Raw genomic sequence first — 21,365 nt, 5'->3', positions numbered from 1 at the left:
CGAAATTTTCAACTATCTCATGATTTGCCCGTACGGGGTATGTTTTTTTCTTTTTTCTTTTTCTTTATGATTATAAAATTTTAATTAGAAGTTTTTATTTTATTTTATTTTTTATTTTTTAGGTTTTAGTATAGACAGTATTCTTATACAATATTGAATAGGAAACTAATACAATATTCTAATCTTTTAGTAAAAAGTTAACTTCTTGAATATATTACTTACTCTACTACGGTATGGGGATATTGATAAAACCAGTGACTAAAGTAAACTATCACAATGATAACTGTATTGCTGAGCTGGACTAATGATTGTTAGATGTATTTTTAGATAAGATGAGAGACCAGTTAAGGTGGTTTGGATACGTGAACCAAAACTATTATAGATGCTCTAATTAGAATATGCGATTATGAAACAGATGGTCAAGCCAAAAGGGATAGAGGAAAACTTAGAAAGAGACCTTAAGAAAAGATATGAAATACCTGGAGCCAATAGAAAACTTGGTGCAAAACCAAGCGCAGTAGCGTTCGATTCATACAACGACACCACATATTGTGTTGTGTTTGCTTGAGTACCCAATACTATGGGTATTATAATCATTAAATCTTGATTTTGAATTTATAATTAAAGATCTAACTATTAAAACATCCGAATATGAATTTCTTAGAACGTCCTTAAAAGATAATCACGGATCCCCTACTTCTGTTCTCAAATATATTGTTTCCATGAAATATCAAACCCAAGAGTACAAGGTATAAGGTTTTTCTTTTTTTAGGTGGTCTTGGAGCATCAATCTTATTGATTGCATAGTCAGTTTCAGATGAAGCAGCTGGCTAGCTTTCACCAGAAAACAAAACAAGGTAGCATTCACCTTCTTCTCCATCTTTCCCCGCTAATTAATTATACTATAGATTACAGAGTAAAAGTCATCAATTTGCCGGGGGCCTCAAACTCATCCGGAGTTGGAGAAAAAAAAAACCTTTCTCAACGGAATGCATCAACAAAACTGCCCTTCCAATAATTTCTGGTTATATATATATATATATATATGTATGTATGTATGTATGTATGTAACTCTAACTCACAATTGGATTAATTCTTTGTATCTGATCAGCAGGATTTGAAGTCCTCGGATAGTCAAGTTGAACTCGATCGATTTGCACGCATATGTTAATTTGAGTATGTGCATTCCTGAATGATGATGTATAAATTAATTATTGTCAAGTTCTTAGTTAATTTGGTTGTGCCTTCGATCTATATATGTTCAGGACGTCAAGAAAGGATGATGTTTTAAGCGAAAAATACTTCAAACGTTCTTAAAAGTTGATTTTTGTGAAGCTAGATGCACCAAAACCAGATAATATATATACATATGTAATGAGTAGAGCAAAATATTAAGAAAACAAATTGAGTGTTTTATGAATAGTATTTTATATTAAATAAAGGCACAAATCATGTAGTATTTAGATGATCATTTCTTTGTATGACTGTACTAATTAGAGCTTAAGTAAAAGTTACTATGAATTTGTATAAATAAAGTCACAAATCTGGCACAAGTCCAAGGGTAAAACACACATATATCTCTCTTATGTTCCTTCCCACTCTATAATTTATTTCACGATACTTGTATCAGTAAAACAAACATGAATGCTTTGGACTAATAGTGAGGAATAATTCCTCTCTCAAAAAGGTTATCAATAGTTCCTCGCCTTAGACTATCTCCGAGGTGCCTACAATGAAATCCTTATTATGCGACTCTTTCCTGCTTTTAGAGGAATTATCTTCTCGCTATAGGTGTATTTTACTGTAGTATATGAAGTTCTAGAGGAATCAATGAGGATCGTCTCTCTATATTTATTTCTGAAAGTTTTATAGCGATGATTTTCGTTGATACTTTATTTACAATTAGGTTTGTTCTAATTAGATATGGCTTTCTTTGTAGATTCACCATTATCAAGGGCTGGCAGTGCTCTGTACTCGATTGGGGAGAGGTCCCTTGAAGATCAAAGTTTGGACACGTCAACCAAGTAATTCTAAACTCAAATTCATGTTTCAGAGCCTTGATTATATGAACAATTACCATGAAGAATGAACCCAATTTAGTAATTTATAGAATTCTATATCCTGGTTTGGTTATTCGATTATCGTGAATTGCTTGAATTATGGAGTTTGCATGTGCAGTTAGTGACCAAAAATCTGGAAATCAAATAAATAAATCCTAAACAAGAATTCAGGAAGAATTAATTCTCGAGTTGGGTATGAAGCCCAAACCATCAGCCGAGCGCTTGAGCCGAGCCAACAACTGCTCGAGACTGAGTGTTAGGAATCAAACTCGATGGTTTGGTTCAACCTTAACTCTGCAGCAATGGTGTATGGCTGGAGGTAGAAGACATGTATAACAGAAATGGAATAAGCCAAATTCGTAACATATTAAAACATGAGAACGACCGTCGCAATTAAGGGAGGCTTGCCTTGCAAGTCAAGCGGAAACCATAATCCAGCTGGTCCCAATAACAAACCAAAACCATAAAAAGCCCAATAACAACAAAGCTTAACAAATTACAACTTATTAGCCCAAAAGCCCAATTCACAGTCCTAACATCATACCCCCCCTGGAAAAACAACCTCGTCCTCAAGGTTAAAACTGGAATTGTAGAAATCGGGTTTGAAAAATCTTCATAATCTTCCTATGTTGCATCAATCTCCTCCTGGCCAGTCCACTGCACCAGAAGTTGCACTCCAGCTGTATGATTCTTCTTATACATCATTCTGCTCAGCACCTTCAATGGAATGCCATGACTTAGTTCAGAATTAGGACAATCTGGCAGTTGTGTGGTAGATTGCACCAATGCTCCCAGTGCTTCTTCAATGCACTGACATGGAACACTGGATGGATTTTGGACCCACAGGAAGTTTGAGTTTATATGCCATAGGGCCAATCTTCTCCAACACTTCATAAGGACCATAGTATATGGGATGCAGTTTGTGTGAAGTATGTGAAGCTAAGGACTGAAATTGGTAAGGTACCAACTTTAAATACACAAAGTCACCAACCACAAATGTTCTTTCAGTCATATGCTTGTTAGCTTGAACTCTAATTCTATTTTGAGCAATTCCAAGTTACTTTTCAGTATGGAAATAACTTTATCCCTCTCCAACAACCCTTGTTCCACTGTCTCAAGCCTTGCAATGCCCTTTTCATGAGGATTCACATGGGGATGTGCATATCCATAGACCATTTCAAAAGAGGTGAACTTGGAAGATGAACGTATGAAGTGTTGTAACACCATTCAGCCCATGGAAGCCAGGAAGTCCACATCTTGGGTTGAGTGCCTACAAAGCACCTGAGATAAGTTTCTACACATCTGTTAACCACTTATGTTTGTCCATCACTCGGGGGGGTGGTAGACAGAGCTTATGCAAAGTTTTGAACTCTGTAGCTTGAAAAACTCTTTCCAAAAAGCACTAAAAAAATTTAGGTTCCCTATCACTGACAATGGTAGAGGGCATGCCATGCAATTTGAATACATTTTCAACAAAGGACTGAGCCACTGAAGATGCAGTATGGGGATGTGCTAATGAGATGAAGTGGGTGTACTTACTCAATCTGTCAACTACCACCATTATCACAGATTTCCCTTTGCTGATAGGAAGACCAACAGTGAAACCCATGCTTATGTCAGACCAAACCTTTTTTGGAATATGCAATAAGCAATAAGGAGAAATGGTTTCATACTTGTTTTGTTGGCAAATATGACATTCAGAGACAAAAGACTTTGATATCACCTCTCATACCAGGCTAATAAAACCCCTTTTTGAGTCTCTGGTAAGTTTGAAAAACCCATTGGTGACTAGCAGCTGGGGTAGAGTGATGCTCAGGGATCAGTTTTAACTTCCAATGTAAATGAGGGTTAACCACAATTCTGGATTTATACTTCAACATACCATTATCAAGATGATAATGAGCAAGCTTAGAAGACGAAGTGGCAGAATGAGTAGGTGCGGTGAGTTTTGCTTTTTCTACAGGATCCATTCTTCACCTTCATTGAATCTCCAAAGTTCATCCAAAGTAGGGGTAGGTAATTGAAGAACAAACCATAGAAGGGTCATCCACAGGTTCCATAGCTACATGTAACCTAGATAAGTCATCAGCTACCAAGTTCTCAGGTCTCCTCTTATATTGAATCTCATAATCGAAGCCTAGAAGTTTGGACACCCATTTTTGTTGAAATTAAGTATTGGCTCTCTGATCAAGGAAATATTTTAAGCTATTATGATTTGTCCTGATAATTAAGTGTCTGCCCTGAAAATAGTTGTGCCATTTCCTTGCAGCATGAACAATTGCTATGAGTTCCTTTTCATAAGTAGAGAGTAATTGATTTTTGGGTCTTAGAGCCTTGCTAGAGAAAGCAATAAGCCTTGTACGATGTTGTAGTATTGCACTTATACTAGAGTCTGAAGTATCATATTCAAGTTCAAATAGTAGAGAGAAATTAGGCAAACCAAGAACCTGAGGTGATGACATTATAGTTTTGAGTTGCTGAAAAGCTGTAGTTGTTGCAGAATTCCAGTGAAACCCATCTTTCTTGGTAAGATGATGGAGTGGTTAGCATATATTCCCATAACCTGGTACAAACTTTCTATAATATCCTATAAGTCCCAAGAAACCTCTTAATTCTTTTACAGTTTTGGGTATTGGCAAATGAATGATGTCTTGAATTTTGTAAGGGTTAGCCTCAACACCATGACCAGATACAATGTGACCAAGGTACTCAATTTTACTTTGACCAAAAACACACTTTTGTTTTTTAACAAAGAGTTGTTCCTGTAAGAGTTCAAAAGTGAGACGTAAATGCTCTAAGTGGTCCTTCGAACTCTTAATGTAGACTAAAATAATATAAAAAAAGACCAATATAAAGAACTCTAAGATATGGCTTGAAGATGTCATTCATGAGATTTTGGAAAGTGGCAGGGGCATTGGTGAGGCCAATGGCATAATCAAGAACTCATAGTGTCCATGGGTTCGAAATGTAGTTTTTCCGCATCTGCAGGGTGTATTCTAATTTGATGATAACCAGACCATAGGTCCAACTTAAAGAAATATATAGCTCCAAATAACTCATCCAATAAGTCATCAATAAGAGGAAAAGGGTATTTGTCCTTAATGGTTAGGGAATTGAGCTCCCTATAGTTCATAAATAGCCTCCAAGTCCATTCTTTCTTTTTGACCAAAAGCACATGAAAGGAAAAGTGATGTGACCATGCCTGATGAACCCTGAGTCTAGTAGTTCCTTCAAAGCCTTTTCAATCTCAGTTTTTTGAAGAGGACCATAGTGATATGGTCTTATGTTAGGGGGTTTGCCCTATGGATCAATGGTATATGTTAATCATGGTCTCTATGTGGAGGCAAGCTGGAAGGGAGGATGATCATCTCCTCATATTGACCTAATAGAGACTGCAACTCCTGGAGTTGATCATTAGTAAGATTAGAAGCTTCTAACTTCTGGTTCTCCATAGAGTACAAGAACAAACCAAAGTTGGAGCTAAAGAGTTCTTTGTCGAGATGCTGCAAGGATATTTTCTGAATAGAAAGAGTGGGTGCAGGACTATGGACCACTTTGTAATGAACATTGGCCTTATCAAACTCCATTGTGAGCAACTAGAAATCCCAAAGAACTGGGCTAACAGAAGATAACCATTGGACACTCAATACTATGTCACAGCCTTTAGAGGAAGGGAAAACTAGTCAACTGAACAGTCATAACCACCCACAGATAATGGAGTGGATTTGTAGCAACCAGAGCTGCTAACTCTACCCCCATCAGTTATCATAACCTCAAATGGTTTAGTGGGTGAAGAAGGCCAACCCTTTTTTTTTAATAATCTGGAGTCCACAAAATTGTGCGTATTGCCATAATCTAACAGAATGATAACTTGTGGATGAGTGATAATACCCTGAACTTTCATGGTCTGAATGGTTTGCTTGGCGGTGGTACAATAAAAGGCACAGTTACTAAGTTCCATTGCAAGACACTCAGGTAAGGGTTCCTCTACTAAACCTTCCCTAAATTCCTCAGGCAAACCATATCTAACATAAGCAGTTGCTTATGAGCAGCTCTACTCTATTTCTCATCACAAAACCAGCATTCCCCCAACTCTCGTTTTCATTGAATTTTAATGGGAGACAGTTCCTTGACCAACAAGGCACCAGGCTTAGGGTTAGAATTGGGAGTGGTGGTTTGTGGCCTAAAGGTAAAAGGCTACCTAAAAGTGGCGGATCTAAGTTCAGTATGCTTAGGTCAATATGGATAGCTAAAGATATAACATCATGAACAGTTGCAGGACGAAGAAGTTTATCATCAAATTTTAATTCCTTCTTGAGTACCCCCAAGAAACAACTCTTAAGTAATACAAGACCTACATCAGGAGTACGAGTAGCTAATTTACGAAACTTAGCAACATAATCTTTGAGGGTACCTATTTGGCACAATTTGAACAAGGCTTTTGCACAATCCTCAAACTCCGAAGGTCCAAATCACGATAAAATGCCTTAGTGAAATCATCTCACCCAGGCGTAGATTGAAAACAGTCAATTCAACGAAACCATTAAAGTGCGTCCCCCTAAAGATGAAATGAGACAGCTCTGTGGTAATAAGCAAAGTATTGCTCGATCTTGTAGATCCAGGCAAGCGGATCATCCTCAGGGACAAGGAAGGATCCACATAGGGACATGGGAGGTCCCAGGATCCATCGGCGATCTTAAATCACTGCTAGAAATTTTTCGGGGACCCCTCGTACTCGAGCATGAGGTCTGTGCTGGTTGCAGTGGCTATTTCTTCTCGGAGAAGATGACCACGCACGGAAAAGAAAGAAAATAGGGACCCTTCCAACCTCTCTCCTCCTTGCTTCTACCATGTTGTCATCCATTAGTGCCACCCACTTCTCCTCCAACATTTCTCTGTCGTTTGGCGGACAATACACATGCCCAAATTTCCCCAAATTATTTCAACCACCTTAGTAATTTTTCTTATGGGTGAAATATCCTACATAAGTTTAGTAAGATGGATATGATCTTCATGGGTTGGTGAAATTTGGGGGTGTAGCTGCCATGGCTTCGAGAGAATGGGGAGGGAGGCGGTTGGTGGAGGTATGGCAGCTATGTTCTTAGTGAGAGAGAATATGGATGTTTGGAAACTAGAAAAAGAGAAAAATGGTGTGTTTGGTTAGAAAGATAGTGGAAGTTTGGGGAGAGTTTTATTTGACTGGTGTTTTAAATTTAGTGGTCCATATTAGATAATCAATAACTTAGGTACTCTCTATTAACTTATGAAACCTCGTAACAGACACTTGACTTATAATTTTATAATTTGTAATATTGTTTTGCATATGATTTTTGATCTTTATTATTGGGACTCTCAAGTTTAAAAACCTGGACCCGTGACTGCTCAGGAGGAATTTAGGAAAATCAATGTGAAGTTGGAAGGGCCGGTGGTTATTAGGCCCTCTCATATCGTGAATCTCATGACGCGGAGTGCGAAGAGGGTCGATGGCTGGAGGATCGGCCGAATCTGGAAGGATCGATCGGATCTGGCAGAATCGCAGGAGGAACTGGGTTAGAGGAAGATCCATAGCCCATAACACAAGTTACTTCGCAGCAGAATTGCTCGAAATACATCGGCAACTTCCCATTTAACGCCTCGGAGATGGTGACATAGATATTGGCGACATAAGCCACGAACACAACAACACGCTCATCTATTACTGAAAATCAAGTGGTAGTAGTGTGGCAGGTATACAATGAAGGGTAACCAGGACCGAGAGGGTGATACCAATGTTAGGAATCAAACCGGATGGTCTGATTCAACCTTAACTCTGCAACAATGGTGTATGGCTGGAGGTAGAAGAAAACAATCTCTATTATTCTTAAAATAATTTCTAATAAATATTTAATATTATAAACTTATCTCTTAGAAAAAAGAATATAATCAAATAATATATAAATCTAAAATTAAGGATACAATCATGATCGAATTTTATCTGCTTCATTTAACATAAGAAAAACACATGAATGTTTTATATCAAGAAAAATGTTTTACATGACATACATTTTTTTGAATACGTGATTCAAAAAAAAAAAAAAAAATCTTGAAATTTAAATTGCAAAAATGTCTTACAGTAAACCAATTAAAAAAGAAAAAAAATATATATAAATTGTGGATGAGCACTGCACCAAGTTCAATTTTCGTCAAACTCCATAGGAGTTAGAATCGCGCCTAACCTATTAGTTTTATATATCTTTTAAGATCTTTACAGTTATTTTATAAATGGGCAAACTTGTAATTAAAAAGTAGATGGGAAGATAAGACAATAGAATGAGAATAACAAAACTCTAATAATAAAGCTATTTTTTGTGATAAATAGACAACTCAAGATTTAAATAATATTAAAATAAATGAACTAGGATGAATTGACAAAAAATGTTTTAAGGGGATTGCAAAAAGGCCCACAGGCTTGGGTATCCGCATATGCCGGACCCTAATGGGGTGGTTATGGATGACAATAAACGGTTATGGGGCGGGTTTGGAATTTTTTAAAAAAAAAACTCAGGGTGGATATATATGGAATGGAGCGGTGGTGGTATTGCAAAACCCGACCCGAACAGATATACATATAATTAAAGTGAAACTAATGAAAATAGTTTGAAAAATTTGAGTTTTAACGAAAATGACAAAATAAATGGTAAAATGAATATTACCATGATTGACTTTTTAGTGTAAAAATGTGATTTTTCGTTAAATTGAACAATACCGAGAGTTTTTCGTTAAAATTCCCTATAATTAATTAGGGTAATATTCCTTTATTATTCTTAAGTATTATGATTTGCAATACATCAAGTTTTTATTTTATTTATTTTTTATTTATTTCAGTCTCATATCTAAAATTAAGTTTTTCTCCAAGCTTCAAATCTCTGTTAGATTAATCATTAGTAACTCCGTTAAAGTGTGATATGGCTTCCACGTGGATGATGACTCTGCATCCACGTGTTACTGTGGTCCCACGTCAATATTAAATTAAAAAATAAGAAAGAAAAAATCTGAAATTCCAGACCCAACTGGGTTCTTCGTTGTTCTTACGCTGACGAACACCACCCACATCATCATCAATAACTTCGCGGCCATCATCCATTGCATCAACCACAATCAAAAATTCATCCGCTATCGGGTCCCGACTTCTGAATCTCCTTTTTCTTATCAAAATGGGATGCGGGGGTAGAGCAGCAACGCCGACAAATGCAAGAGATTGGAAAGCCGTTAGACAGAGTCAACAAATAAGGAGTCGACGGGAAAATTTTAATTTTCTATTTTCTCAAGAAAAAAATTAATTTTTTAATTGTCCACGTAAAAACCGTACCAACACTTCAATAAGTTATTAACGGTCAACCTAATTGGGAAGCATGGGTATAGCAGCGACGGCGGCAAATGCAAGAGATTGTAAAGCCGTTCAAGCGGAGTCAGCACGCAAAGAGTCGACAAGAAAAATTTTAATTTTAATTTTGTAAAAATAAAAATAATTGTTTTATAAAAAAAAATAATGTTTTAATTGTCTACGTGGAGCCAAAGTACTATGTGGATACACAATTATTGTCCATATAAGAGCCGTGCCACACTTTAACAAAGTTATTAACGGTCAACCTAACGGAAGTATGAAATTGAGAGGAAAACATAACGTTAGGTATGAGACTGGGATGAAAAACACTTGATGTATAAAAGTTTAAAAACCACGATACTTCAGGGTAGTAAAGTGAGAATTATCCATTTAATTATTAGTACAATTCTTATAAATTATGTTTGTGACTCCTCCGCTTTATTGGTTATGCATTGTCTCATATTTCCTTGCTATTATAATTGTGTGGAATTTTTCTTTTGAAGTTACTTACTTTGTTATTATCTTTTTTGATTTACATACTTACGCTAGTCGATCATTGATTATCTTGTATTGCATAATCAATATTTCGAGATTAGGTTTTTTATCATAGGCGGGTTAGTTGATGTTGGTTTAAAGCATCTTCAAAGGAGATGTTAAATTTTAAACATCAAAATGATAGTTGATAGCTTATGCGGCAATTTGACATTTTGTACAATATTTTGCTCAACCCAATATGTTAAGTAATAATGTCATTTAATAATTTATTTTTATTTTTTTGTGGAGTCCAATGATTAAGGCAATCAATCAAATATTTCAAAAACATAACACATTTATTATATATTATATTAATCTATCAAAATATCATTTAATAAATTTGACATCTGCTGTCAAATTTGATAGCAAAATGCTTTGCCTTCAAATGATTCAGTGTCACCTAAGAAATTGAAGGCTCGGTTGGAGAGAGTTTATTGCCATTTTTTACTGTTGTATACTTATGTGGTAATTTTAATATCTTCTTCGAAGATACTCTTAGAGTGCACCTCCCCATGGATGTGGGGATGTGGAATCCCCGTTTAAAAAGAATATTTATGAATGTTGTTATGAAAAAAAAAAAGTCACCAACGGAGGCAGGGATGGAGTTGAACTCACCCGTCGCCCTGCCTCGTTGTCATTCTAATGTTTTTGGGGAACAGATTAATAAACCTTAGCGCAGACCCAATTAAAAACTAGTGAAAAAACGTATGGAAAGTTTGTTGGACATGGTTCTCAACGACTGTTAAAAAACTTAAAAAAAAATCAATGAAAGATGCGTTTTTGGCTGTTTGGTTTTATATTAGTGAGACTTGAGAGCAGATTCTATAATAAGAAAAACTGCGATAACAGATTTCGCATACAACTATTGATTCCCTAATTCGTTTGAGACCTGGGTTCTTTGTTGGGACAGAAGCCCAGTCAGTTTTTCAAGTTTTTCTTCGAGTCAACAATGGTGAAACTCCACTTGACGTGTGTATGAGATGTGAAGCTCCACTTAATTACTAAAAAATTAAGAAATCATTGAAGCCAATAATAGCAAAGAAGCTGAATAAGCCATCACCTTGATCTTTATTCATAGACATATCCTGTAAAGCATTACAAACTAAGTACCTTGCTAAAGAGGATCCTTTGGCTCACTCTTATGGATCATTCCAATTATTAAAAAAAATGAGCTATTTGCTTGAAGCAAGACATAATTGGAAAAAAAAAAAAAAGGGATTGTAATTCAATTAGTAAGCTATATTTTATGTATATAAAATTTAAGCTAGTTAACCATGGTTAATCCATCAACTCGTGGTGTACTCTAAGAATGGTGGTAACGATCACCACCTAGTAATTAAGAGTGAGTAGCAAATTCATATCCTATATTAAGTGTAATTGTGTAAACTAGATTGAGAAATCTTATAGGGTTTAGTTTGGGGTCAAGTAAAGCCCACCATCAATTAGTATAAATGAAAGGGCAAGACTAAGGTGAAAACACACATCACAAACCTTTGGTCCATATTCTGAACAAGGATGGCCTTCCAAGTCCTCCTTAATTTTTTGGGTAGTGAAAGGGGCGACGCTTGGCACTTGGTGCAGCGTCTTTAGCATTTGTTCCCCTCTTCTCTGCTTTCTGTTTGTTTCCTTTGGTTGTTGCCTCTTGGTAGGCCTCCCTGTGTTTTTGGCTCCGGCCTTGGTTTTAATATAACCTCTCTTTATTAAAAAAAAATGAAAACCTTTGATCCCCTCTTCTCTTTCATTCCGTCCCTCTCGCTCACTCTATAATTTATTTCACAATACAGTCTAACATTTAAAAATAACAGTTTTACTATTATTAAGGGGGATGTCATCTTATTCGTTTGTTATTATTATTATTATAAGAAATATTTTACATTAATTTACATTAAGAAAAAGAAAATAATTTAAATCCGAGACATAATGAGTTTTTTTTTTTTTTTTTTTTTGAAAAAAACCATATTATCTACACAAAAGGGGAGGGGGTGGGCTTAGCCTCATAATGAGCTAGCAATAATGTGGTTCAAATTCGGCTTTGGGAAGAATCGAACCTAAGACCTCTCACAAGTGAAGAGGAATACCACTAAAATGTAGTATTAAGTGACAAGACACAATGAGTTGAAGTGTAAGATTCTACAATTCACCACTTGCAATTTTCCAACTTATTCTATGCTAAAATGTTATCGTATAGATTTTATCTATTTTAATTGTCATAAATAGTTATAAATATAATATAACCAAGAGCGAAATGTGTAAAAATGTAACAGATCGATGACGATGCTAGTAGCTCTGGTTCAGGCCGTAACAGCAAAAGCAGTCATTGCTGCAGCGCACGAAGCTCAGTTCTGTTTTAATTTCAAAAGTGAGCTTGAGAAGATGAAGAAATGGCTTGGAAAAATGAATTGCTTAGTTGTCGACGCAGATAAGAACCTGAAACTGTCCGATCAGGAAACGATCAAGAAATATTTGAGTGAGCTAAGGGAAGTGATTTATGAAGCCGACAACGCATTGACGGATTGCCTGATTAGGGAGGAAAAAAAGAAGAAAAATAAGTTCTTCTCATGCTTGTTGCCTCTGGATCCGGTTTTCCCGCATAAGATGGGCAGGAGGTTGACAAACATTAATTCTGATATGAGGGACGTGCATGACGAGTTGGTCAAGTATTTGAGTGCATCAGCTGCTGCACAACATAGTAGTATGAGCCAACCCATCAGCAGCAGCAGGCCATTTGTTTGTTCACTAAACCCACATAAGACATATGGATTGGATGGGGACATAGAAAAGTTGAAAGGGTGGATACTTAACGGCGACGAGAAGGAACAAGCAATGAACTGCATTGGCATTGTGGGGATGGGGGGCTTGGGGAAAACCACCCTTGCTCAAAAACTCTTTAACGATTCTCAAATCTTGGCTCACTTTGAAAAGACAATGTGGGTGTGTGTCTCGGAAAATTTCTGCGAGCGGGGGATCCTGAAGAAGTTACTCAACAAAGTTAACGTAGAAACGTCTTCCTTGGATAGTGATGAAATATTGCGCAGACTCATTAATGTCCTTAACGGTAAATCCTATCTCATTGTCCTGGATGATGTGTGGCCTTACAGAAACAAATCAGATTGGTTGAACGACCTGTGCTCCAAGCTACCAACATCAGTTAGTAAATCCAGCTGCATCATTATTACCACCAGGAATGAACACGTTGCACAAACAATGGTTCTTAGAAACACACAAATTCATTACCATAAACCTCTGAAGAACGAAGACAGCTGGGATTTATTCAGTGAATATGCATTTCGAAAAAGCAAGGGAGAATGCCCTGGTGATCATTTTAAAGATGTCTCCGTGAATATCTTGAAGAAATGTGGTGGCCTTCCTCTGGCAATAAAAACTTTAGGAAGCTTATTGTCTGAGAAGGTTGGTTCTCCTTCAGAATGGACAGACATTTCGGACAAATTCCATGAACTCACAAAAGAAGGAAAAACTGACTCTGTCATCAACTCTCTGCAGTTAAGCTATGATGAACTTCCATTTACCAGTCTTAAGCAATGCCTATTGTGTCTCTCCATTTATCCTGAAGACTTTGAGATAGATGCTGAACAGTTGATTCACTGGTGGGTTGGGGAGGGCCTCGTCCAGCAACAGGGCTCAAACACAGCTATAGAATTAGGATATAAATATCTCGCAGAACTAGTGAATAGATGCCTGCTGGAACTAGTGGATCGGCGATGGTACGATGGGAAAGTTTATAAGTGCAAGATACACGATATGGTGCGGGAGGTAATTATCAAGATTGCGGGAGAGGAGGCATTTTGCATCTTCAATGAGCAAGGAAAGCTAATGCAGAAACATGAGCAAGATGAGCAAAAGCCACGATGGTTCCGTATCAGCGAAGACATGGATGATGACGAGAAGGAACTAGAAGATAATCCAAAGTTGAGGACATTTTTTCTCATGTCAAGCCCTCCTAATAACTTTGGCAAGAATTTTAGGTTCCTGGAGTCCCTCAGGGTGTTGGACTTGTCTTACTCTAAAGTTGTCGAAGATAGCAGCAGCCTGTCTCCAGGTAGAACGTACTTTAAATTCTTCATCATGCTTTCTAATTTCGATCTATTGAGTGTGTGCACTTGTGTATGTGATGTTTGTGCATATAAAAACGATTATCACAAGCCTCTTTTCTTCCTTTATGCACGCCCACTTTATTTATGACCTTTGATAGAATAAATCAAAGGAAAAAAATAAACATGAGTGTGTATAAGAAGAAGAGACATGTAGAAATCATTTTCCACAAACAAAAACAAAAACAAAAAACGAAACAAAACAAAATATTCCATCTCACATGTTTTATTTAACAGTGACGTGCGCTGAGGATCTCTTCAGAGATATCAGTTCTCTCCAACGCTTAGCATGTCTAAACTTGAGTGGAACTCAGATACGGGAAGTCACGTCTTCAATTAAGAAACTGCTTAACCTCCAGCTTTTGGTGTTGAAAGGATGCAAAGAACTAGTCAAAATACACCCATCAATCAAATGTTTGAAGAGGCTCATTGTCTTGGACCTTGGAGATTGTCCCCTTGTTTGCCTACCCAAGGGTCTAAGAAGCCTCTGTCTTCTACAAGAACTCACCGGATTCAAGGTGGTGAATCCGGCCAAAACACAAGGTTGCGCCCTTCGTGAGCTCAGCGAACTCAAGCAGCTAAGAGTTCTTCGAATTGTCCTAAGTGCTGACACTGAAATCTCCCAAGACGAAATGGGTATCCTATCAAGAATCAGCAATCTCAAGGTCCTTACCATTGACGCTGAAGAATGTAAAGAACGGGAAACTTTGGGAAAGTTAGACGGGCTTAAGATGCCTCCAAATCTCAGGGAGCTGTATGTAAGGAATTATCATTCCAAAACAATGCCCAACTGGTTTCATCCGGCCAAGCTTTCTAGATTGCAGTATCTCTGTGTCGAGAATTGTGACATTGTGAGACTGACCAGTGACGAGTCCCCTTGGAAAAATGTTGAGGGTTTGTGTTTGAAGTTGCTGAGGTTTGAGGAAGATTGGGAGAACTTGAGGAAAATTATGCCTGCACTTCGCTACATGGAGATTAGCAGTTGTTTCGAGTTCAAAAATTTTCCCTGCTCGGTTGGCCAGCGAGGAGTTTGGACAAAGCAAAGTTGATCAGTATAGAGTGATCAATAACAGCCCAGAAAATCACCATCTCCATGGAAGCCTCCGATCATTGATTTATCTTGGTTACTCTAGCCTTAAACTTTGTATGCGAGTTATATATTGGTGTGCTGTTAAAAGTTAAATTTGCATGGGATGTAATGTATGATTAGAGATTATGTGGTGATATGATCTTGTATAATAAGCAAAAATGTATATGCATTAATAGTAGTTTATTTATTTGATTGGTTTAAAGTTAATTTGATTGATATACATATTCACTCATGTTTATAAGGTTGACCATCATGGAGTTCAAATATAAAATGTAATTTAAAGTTGTGTTTCGAATTCATATAGGTATCTCAGTTACTGATAGACTCACAAATGAAGGGGATCATAAGACTATCGCTAATGAAATATGTTCTACTTTTTTTTTATGCCCTGAAATTTTGCGAGACATGGAAACATTTCTGAACTTTCAAGTCATTGAGCTGGTTCATTTGTCTTAAATACATAAGCTCCTGCAATTTTCCCAGTCCATCAACTTCTCACCCTTTTGCTTTTTGCTTGGAATTCTGAACAAAAAAGTTGCAACCATAGCCTACAAACATTTCAAGTTACACTTGAAAATTTGATCCAACGAAAGGTCTGTTTGTAAGGCTATTTCGTCTTTAAAGTTAGAACACACAAGAAGAAATGTCACTCACACTGATAGTTCCATCTCCGGCACGCCCGTTGAAGAGGACTCCCCAGCCCGGAATATCCTCTGTTATGCTTCTTGTCATCCACAAAACAATCAGCATCTGCAGAAAACGCTAGTCATAATAATTGGAGGACACATCCATACTCGAAAACTATGCAAAACTGAGTACTTGGGGACGCACCGAAAACAAAGCCAGTACCATCTTCTCAGCAAAAGCCATTGGACTTGCCGGTTGCCGCATCAACCCTTGTAAGTTGATTTGGAAATACACATACACAGAAGGCGTTCTCTAGTGCCTAAAATTAGATACTGAACATTGGGCCAAAAGCAAAAAAGAACATGGCCAATACGGTAATACGATGTGTTACATATTTTATTATGGCATTTGGGGTATTCACAGCAATTGCCATAAAAAAAATTGGCTTTTTCGAGATATTTTTGTAAGAAACACTTTTTCTCATCAAGCTTTAATACCAATACTTTCATAAGAAACACGTTGATTTTTTTTTATAACAGTCCTACTCCCTCAAAAACACATTTGAACTTTTTTTGCCTAATTTAGTTAGAAGCAGTTTTAGTTGTCAAAAAATTCACACAACAATGCGTGATTGATTTAGAATACACCAAAATTGGATGCTGATTGCATGCAACTTGCTATAAGTTTGAGAGTTCCTACCTAGCAATTCGAGCTCCTTCTTCAAATGGGCCTTGTCTAAATAAACAGAGAGAACCTGGCCTGAACTCCTTGAGCAACACAAGCAGCAAAGCAAACCCCACAAAGCCAAGAACATCAACAATGCCGAAGGGAAGGCGAAACAGAACCAGGTGCTGAAGGCGATCGGAGCTGCTTGTGGGAAATAGCTCTTCCATATTCCAATCAATATGAGATTGACACCTGTCCCCGTCAGAGTGCTCATCCCTCCTATGGTTATGGAGTACAACACCCCCAGAATCACGGCTTTGCAAAAGTTGCTCACAACCACGGACTGGTCGGGACCCGTTGGAAACTGCTGGAGAATTCCGGTGGCTACAGGCATCATCATCACCGCAGTTGCCACGTTGTGCATCCACATGCTGATGAATGTTGCGGTCCCACATATTCCCAGCAGCAGCAATGGCGGATTCAAGGGATCTCCGCAGAACACTAGTAATACTAGTTAAATGAACTTGTAAAAATTTGTAAATATGTTACTAGTATAAAGTAAACACTTTAATTAATATTTTAATAATAATTCAATCATCGAAAGATTTTTTATTGTGCCTAAACATTGCCTATTAGATCAAGTGTTATAATACAATTTATTGGAAACTTGAAAAAGGAAATTCTAACCAATTTTATTATGACACTTGATGTACCAAACAATATTTCCGGCACATTAAAAACTTTTTCTCAATCATCAATGACCATGACATATAGATGGTCTCTTTAGCAATAACAAAAATTATTCATGTACCTGAAGTCCAAAGTTCGATTCTCCTTCACTAAAATTGCTTGAATCCAAAAAAGGAATTATTTTAAAAACCCTAAGCGGATGGTATGCGACAGGGTTTGAGCACAATGTGGCTCTCACCCTGGTAGGATTCGAGTGCTAAAACAGTCAATTCTTAAGTTGTGACACGTATTAATGTTGTTGAAAATATATTTATGTTTGCTTTATAGACGCCAATAATATTTTGTGGAAGATGTATCACATTTTATATTACTATTCATTTTTGTCTTATTATCTATATAAAAAAACAATATAAAATATTGACGTGATTTAACCGTGACCATCCAAAATAGAAAGGCACGGGAGGACATCGAAAGTGGAAGGCAAACAAGCCTTGTCCTTTTAATATGGGCTAAGTACTCATTAGGTTCTCTCTCTCTCTCTCTCTCTCTCTCTCTCTCTCTCTCTCTCTATATATATATTATAATATTTATACATTAATGTTCCTCAATCTTGAAGAATTATCATAGTTAAATATACCCAAATCTTTCATCAATTTGGCATATATATATATTTATATCCTATATCTACGACTACAATTGTTAGAAAGATGATATTAATTATAATAACCAAACCCACAAAAGAAAACGAACAACTAAGAATTAGACATCAACTATTTCTTCGTTTTCTTTATTATATGGTAAAAGATGATAAACTTCAAGCAATCCAAAGTTCACTAGTGCATAAAACAACGCATTAAAATATGATTTGATCATCGTCCTGAAAATTAGTTAAATTCTACCAATTGATACAAAAAAGAGGAATTGCTTAAAATGCTCCCAAGACTTCTCCGACACAAAGACGTGATAGTAACCGACGGCAGAGATGGCGGCAGGATCAGCCACCATCTCATCCCTGGCGGAAATGACAAGCAGATATTTGATGCCGTCCTCCACTATGAACTCGCCCCCTTCAACGTTCACAAACACCAACTTGTTCTGGCCTTTGGTTTCCAATTGCTTGTTGTAGTCCGTCACTGCAGAGTTCCCGATATCTTTCAAATGGGGTCGATCGCTGATGTGTACGGCTCGCGATGGCCGACCAGAAGGCTCCATCGGTCCGAGGCAGCGACCACTAAAGGAAGGAGGACGAGGGCGAAAAGGAGGAGGTATTGAGGGCGCATCATGACCGTTGTTTTCTTTATTTTGTTGAAGATTTTTACGGCACACCACACAAATGACAAGTGATGACCTCCACTGGTGCATGGCTGGATTATACATGTGACGCAGATGCATGTATGATGAAGGGCTCTTTATTTTTTCGTACAAATTTAACAGATTTTAATTATATTTGTTGAACTGACCATATGCTTTGAACCTACACTCCTTCGCATTAAGTTTCATTTAATTTTGTGATGTGATTTCTTCCAATATTTGTTTGTTACATTATTTGGTTTGTGATTCTCACATACGTCTCCGAGAAGAAAATACGAACTTTACCAAAGTTCAGTAATATCCTTAAGTAACGTTTCGCATTATTCATGACAAAGTCCTCATAACTTTGAAATCCAATCACTCATCTAAAAGGTCAAATATGTTTTAGTGATATTTAATCATTATCTCTAACCGTCAATAAATAATTGTACTTACAGAGTGTAAGTATCGTAGCTATTCTCCACTTTTAGGGTGCTAATGTCATTTTGTGCTATAATAAGCATGCATATTATGATGGCTAACGATTTTGTTTTAAGTCACTTAAGTGGATAGTCTGGTGTAATTGTGAATACAAAGTTTTGGGAAGAAACTTGTAATTCAATGAAATCAAAAGTTTATTCATTTTTTCTACTCTTTAATTGTTAAAGTTATTTGTGAGTATTTTCAATTGCCACAGAAAAGAACAAGTATTGTTTATTCATGTTTTGTATGTCTTTGAGGGGAGTTGGGAGAGGTGACCGTCTAGCTAGCTCCACCAACCAATGCAAGGTTCTTTAAGGGTTGTCTTGTGTTGTGCACCTCAAAGGAGTTGAGAAAGGTAACTGTCCAGACTCAGACTCGGACTCTTATGCGAAGGTAGTTACGCTTCTAATGGATGTTGAATTAAGCCTTATATTGATGCTTATGATGGTTAACTGTGATTGTATTCAAGTTTTTCACTCACTTAAGAATGAGTTTGTTTTTTATTTTTTTGGTAATGTTATTAGGGAGCTTAATTATTTTTCTTTTAATAAATCATTTCTAGATCTAGGTAAGTAAAGCAATTCCAAAAATTATTTTCCCTGTTTTATTTGTTAAAAATAGCTATTTCCTACATTTGGTTTGTGATTCTCACAGACATTCAGTAAACAATTCGGCCCTTCTCGATTAAAAATAATAACTGAACTTACAAAAGATCAAGAAAATTAAGAATTAAACATCAAATTTTCACTCAATTTCTTTATTATAATGAAAGGAGGTGATATCTTCAAGCAACCCAGAGTGCATTAGAGCATATTAAAGACAACGATGAAAATACGAAATTATCATAATCTTCATAAAATTATTTTGTTTTTGACAATTAATGAAATGAGATCAATTGCTTGAAATGCTCCCAAGCCTTCTCCCACATAATGCCCTCATAATCGTCAGCAGCAGTGGCAACAATGGAATCAACCACCGACCTTTTTTTTTCAAAAATGACAAGTCGGTAGTTGATGCCCGCCACCACCTGACTGTCACCCCGGACGACACTCTGAAACGGCAACTTGTTATAGCCTTGGGCTTGCTTGTTGTACTCCGACACGCGAACTCTGCGATCTCTTTCACATGGAGGTCACTTGTGTTCTTTATGGGCTGCCAACAACAGGTTATAAGGCCCCATCGGTTTGCGGCAGTGGCCACCGGAGGAAGGAGGACGAGTGCGACAATGAGGCGGCAGTGAGGGCGCAACGTGACCGTTGATTTCTTCAATCCATTGAAGTTTCTTTAACTGGCTCTACTCCACAGACGACAAGCGATGACTGATGACCTGCATTAGGGGATGGCAAGATATATAGGTGGTGGTTGGACGTGCATAACGGATTAGGATCCTCTTCTGAGCTAAATGTGAGGATCCTCCTGAGCAAGCTCATGGGGTCGTTCAAATTTTATCCAACGGCTACAAACAGGGAGCCCCTCTAAAAGTTGTAATAATTGTAACCTTTGGATAAAATTTGAACGGCCATATGAGCTTGCTCAGGAGGATCTTCACCCTTAGCTCAAGAGAGGATCTTGATCTGTGCATAATGGGCAGGAAAGTAAAGGGTTTGGCGTACATGGAAGGTTAGATATATATATTTTTTAGTACATCGATATTATATACATTAAAAGTGAGAGTTCGGCTAAGCCAAACAATGAGCAGCCTAATTTGGTATCAAATTCACCTTCCACGAGATTCGTACATGGAAGGTTAGATATTGATTTGTGTATTCTGGATATTACTGTCCATTATCGGGTCATTCGGGGATTTTCTTTGCGATTGCTTTCTTGATATATTTAGGGTATGGTGTTACCCTTAAGTAGACTATAGTTATCTGTATTTATAAAATGAGAAGGCAAAAATGGTGAAACTTTTAGTATCCTATAATGCTTTACTTTCATAGAAAAGTATAGAGAACAACCCTAACAAAATAAGGACAAAATAGTAATTTTAATTAAATCTTTAACCCAGGAGACCAATATAAAAGAAATGATAAATATCAGTTTACTACTCTCAAGTTTCGTGGGTTTCAAAATTTGGTACATGAAACTTTTTTCATCCCAAAGTCATACCTAAAGTGTTAATTTTGGGACAATCTCATACATCTGTTAAGTTTTCCGTTAGAACTTTTGTTAATTGATGATGTGGCGCCCACGTGGACAATTACTGGGCGCCACGTGTCAATATGGGCCCACTTCAATATTAAAAAATTAAAAAAATACAAAAAAAAAAAAAAAAAAAACCGTACCCACCTTCTCCCCCGCACCCTCTCTCTTTCCCTTATCTTTTCTGCAGCCAGCACCTATTCCTTCATTTCTCTATTATGCACCTGCACCACCCTACATTCTCTTCTCTGCACCTGCATCCATTCCCTCCATTCTCTCATCTGCACCTGCAATCGAAGAGGCTTTGCTCA

The 21,365-nt window shown here is 37.1% G+C and overlaps 2 protein-coding genes and 1 pseudogene across 5 annotated transcripts; 1 reads left to right on the top strand and 2 right to left on the bottom strand.

The window, feature by feature from the left end:
• Positions 1 to 499: 499 nt before the first annotated feature.
• LOC137729517 (disease resistance RPP13-like protein 4) lies at positions 500 to 15,372 on the top strand. 4 transcript variants are annotated; one of them, XM_088678515.1, is made up of 6 exons: positions 539 to 857; positions 1,115 to 1,176; positions 1,940 to 2,024; positions 7,447 to 7,894; positions 12,222 to 14,014; positions 14,304 to 15,372. In XM_088678515.1, exons 4-6 carry the CDS (start codon positions 7,878 to 7,880, stop codon positions 15,113 to 15,115), a joined length of 2,622 nt encoding a protein of 873 aa, XP_088534641.1. In that variant the 5' UTR covers positions 539 to 857; positions 1,115 to 1,176; positions 1,940 to 2,024; positions 7,447 to 7,877; the 3' UTR covers positions 15,116 to 15,372. The 4 variants fall into 4 exon arrangements, with proteins under 4 accessions (XP_068324585.2, XP_088534641.1, XP_088534642.1 ...); XM_088678516.1 differs by having other exon boundaries at positions 1,112 to 1,176; XM_068468484.2 differs by lacking the exon at positions 7,447 to 7,894 and having other exon boundaries at positions 500 to 857.
• A 236-nt stretch (positions 15,373 to 15,608) lies between these two features.
• Positions 15,609 to 18,351, bottom strand: LOC137728645 (tonoplast dicarboxylate transporter-like). The gene is made up of 5 exons (XM_088678138.1): positions 18,039 to 18,351; positions 16,483 to 16,959; positions 15,988 to 16,031; positions 15,811 to 15,906; positions 15,609 to 15,704 (listed from the first exon to the last, which is right to left on the bottom strand). The coding sequence occupies exons 1-5, from the start codon at positions 18,349 to 18,351 to the stop codon at positions 15,609 to 15,611; spliced, it is 1,026 nt and encodes a 341-aa protein (XP_088534264.1).
• Positions 18,352 to 19,777: 1,426 nt separating this feature from the next.
• On the bottom strand, positions 19,778 to 20,342 carry LOC148693949 (cysteine proteinase inhibitor 1 pseudogene; annotated as a pseudogene).
• Between the last annotated feature and the right edge of the window lie 1,023 nt (positions 20,343 to 21,365).

Source organism: Pyrus communis, chromosome 10, assembly GCF_041283825.1.
Source record: "Pyrus communis isolate YQ-2024b chromosome 10, ASM4128382v1, whole genome shotgun sequence".
Classification (NCBI taxonomy): Eukaryota; Viridiplantae; Streptophyta; class Magnoliopsida; order Rosales; family Rosaceae; genus Pyrus; species Pyrus communis.
The sequence above is the reverse complement of the archived record's forward strand: the minus strand, read 5'-3'. Positions and strand labels throughout refer to the sequence as shown.

Bases quoted from the DNA above. Each gene is read 5' to 3' on its own strand.
- LOC137729517 (XM_088678515.1), top strand. The intron at 14,015-14,303 runs GTAGAACGTACT...TTTATTTAACAG, and splicing joins TAGCAGCAGCCTGTCTCCAG to TGACGTGCGCTGAGGATCTC.
- LOC137728645 (XM_088678138.1), bottom strand. From the start codon at position 18,351: ATGGAGCCTTCTGGTCGGCCATCGCGAGCCGTACACATCAGCGATCGA. The intron at 16,960-18,038 runs GTAGAATTTAAC...TCATTTAACTAG, and splicing joins CCTCTTTTTTGTATCAATTG to TATTACTAGTGTTCTGCGGA. The intron at 15,705-15,810 runs GTGAGTGACATT...AAATGTTTGTAG, and splicing joins CCGGAGATGGAACTATCAGT to GCTATGGTTGCAACTTTTTT.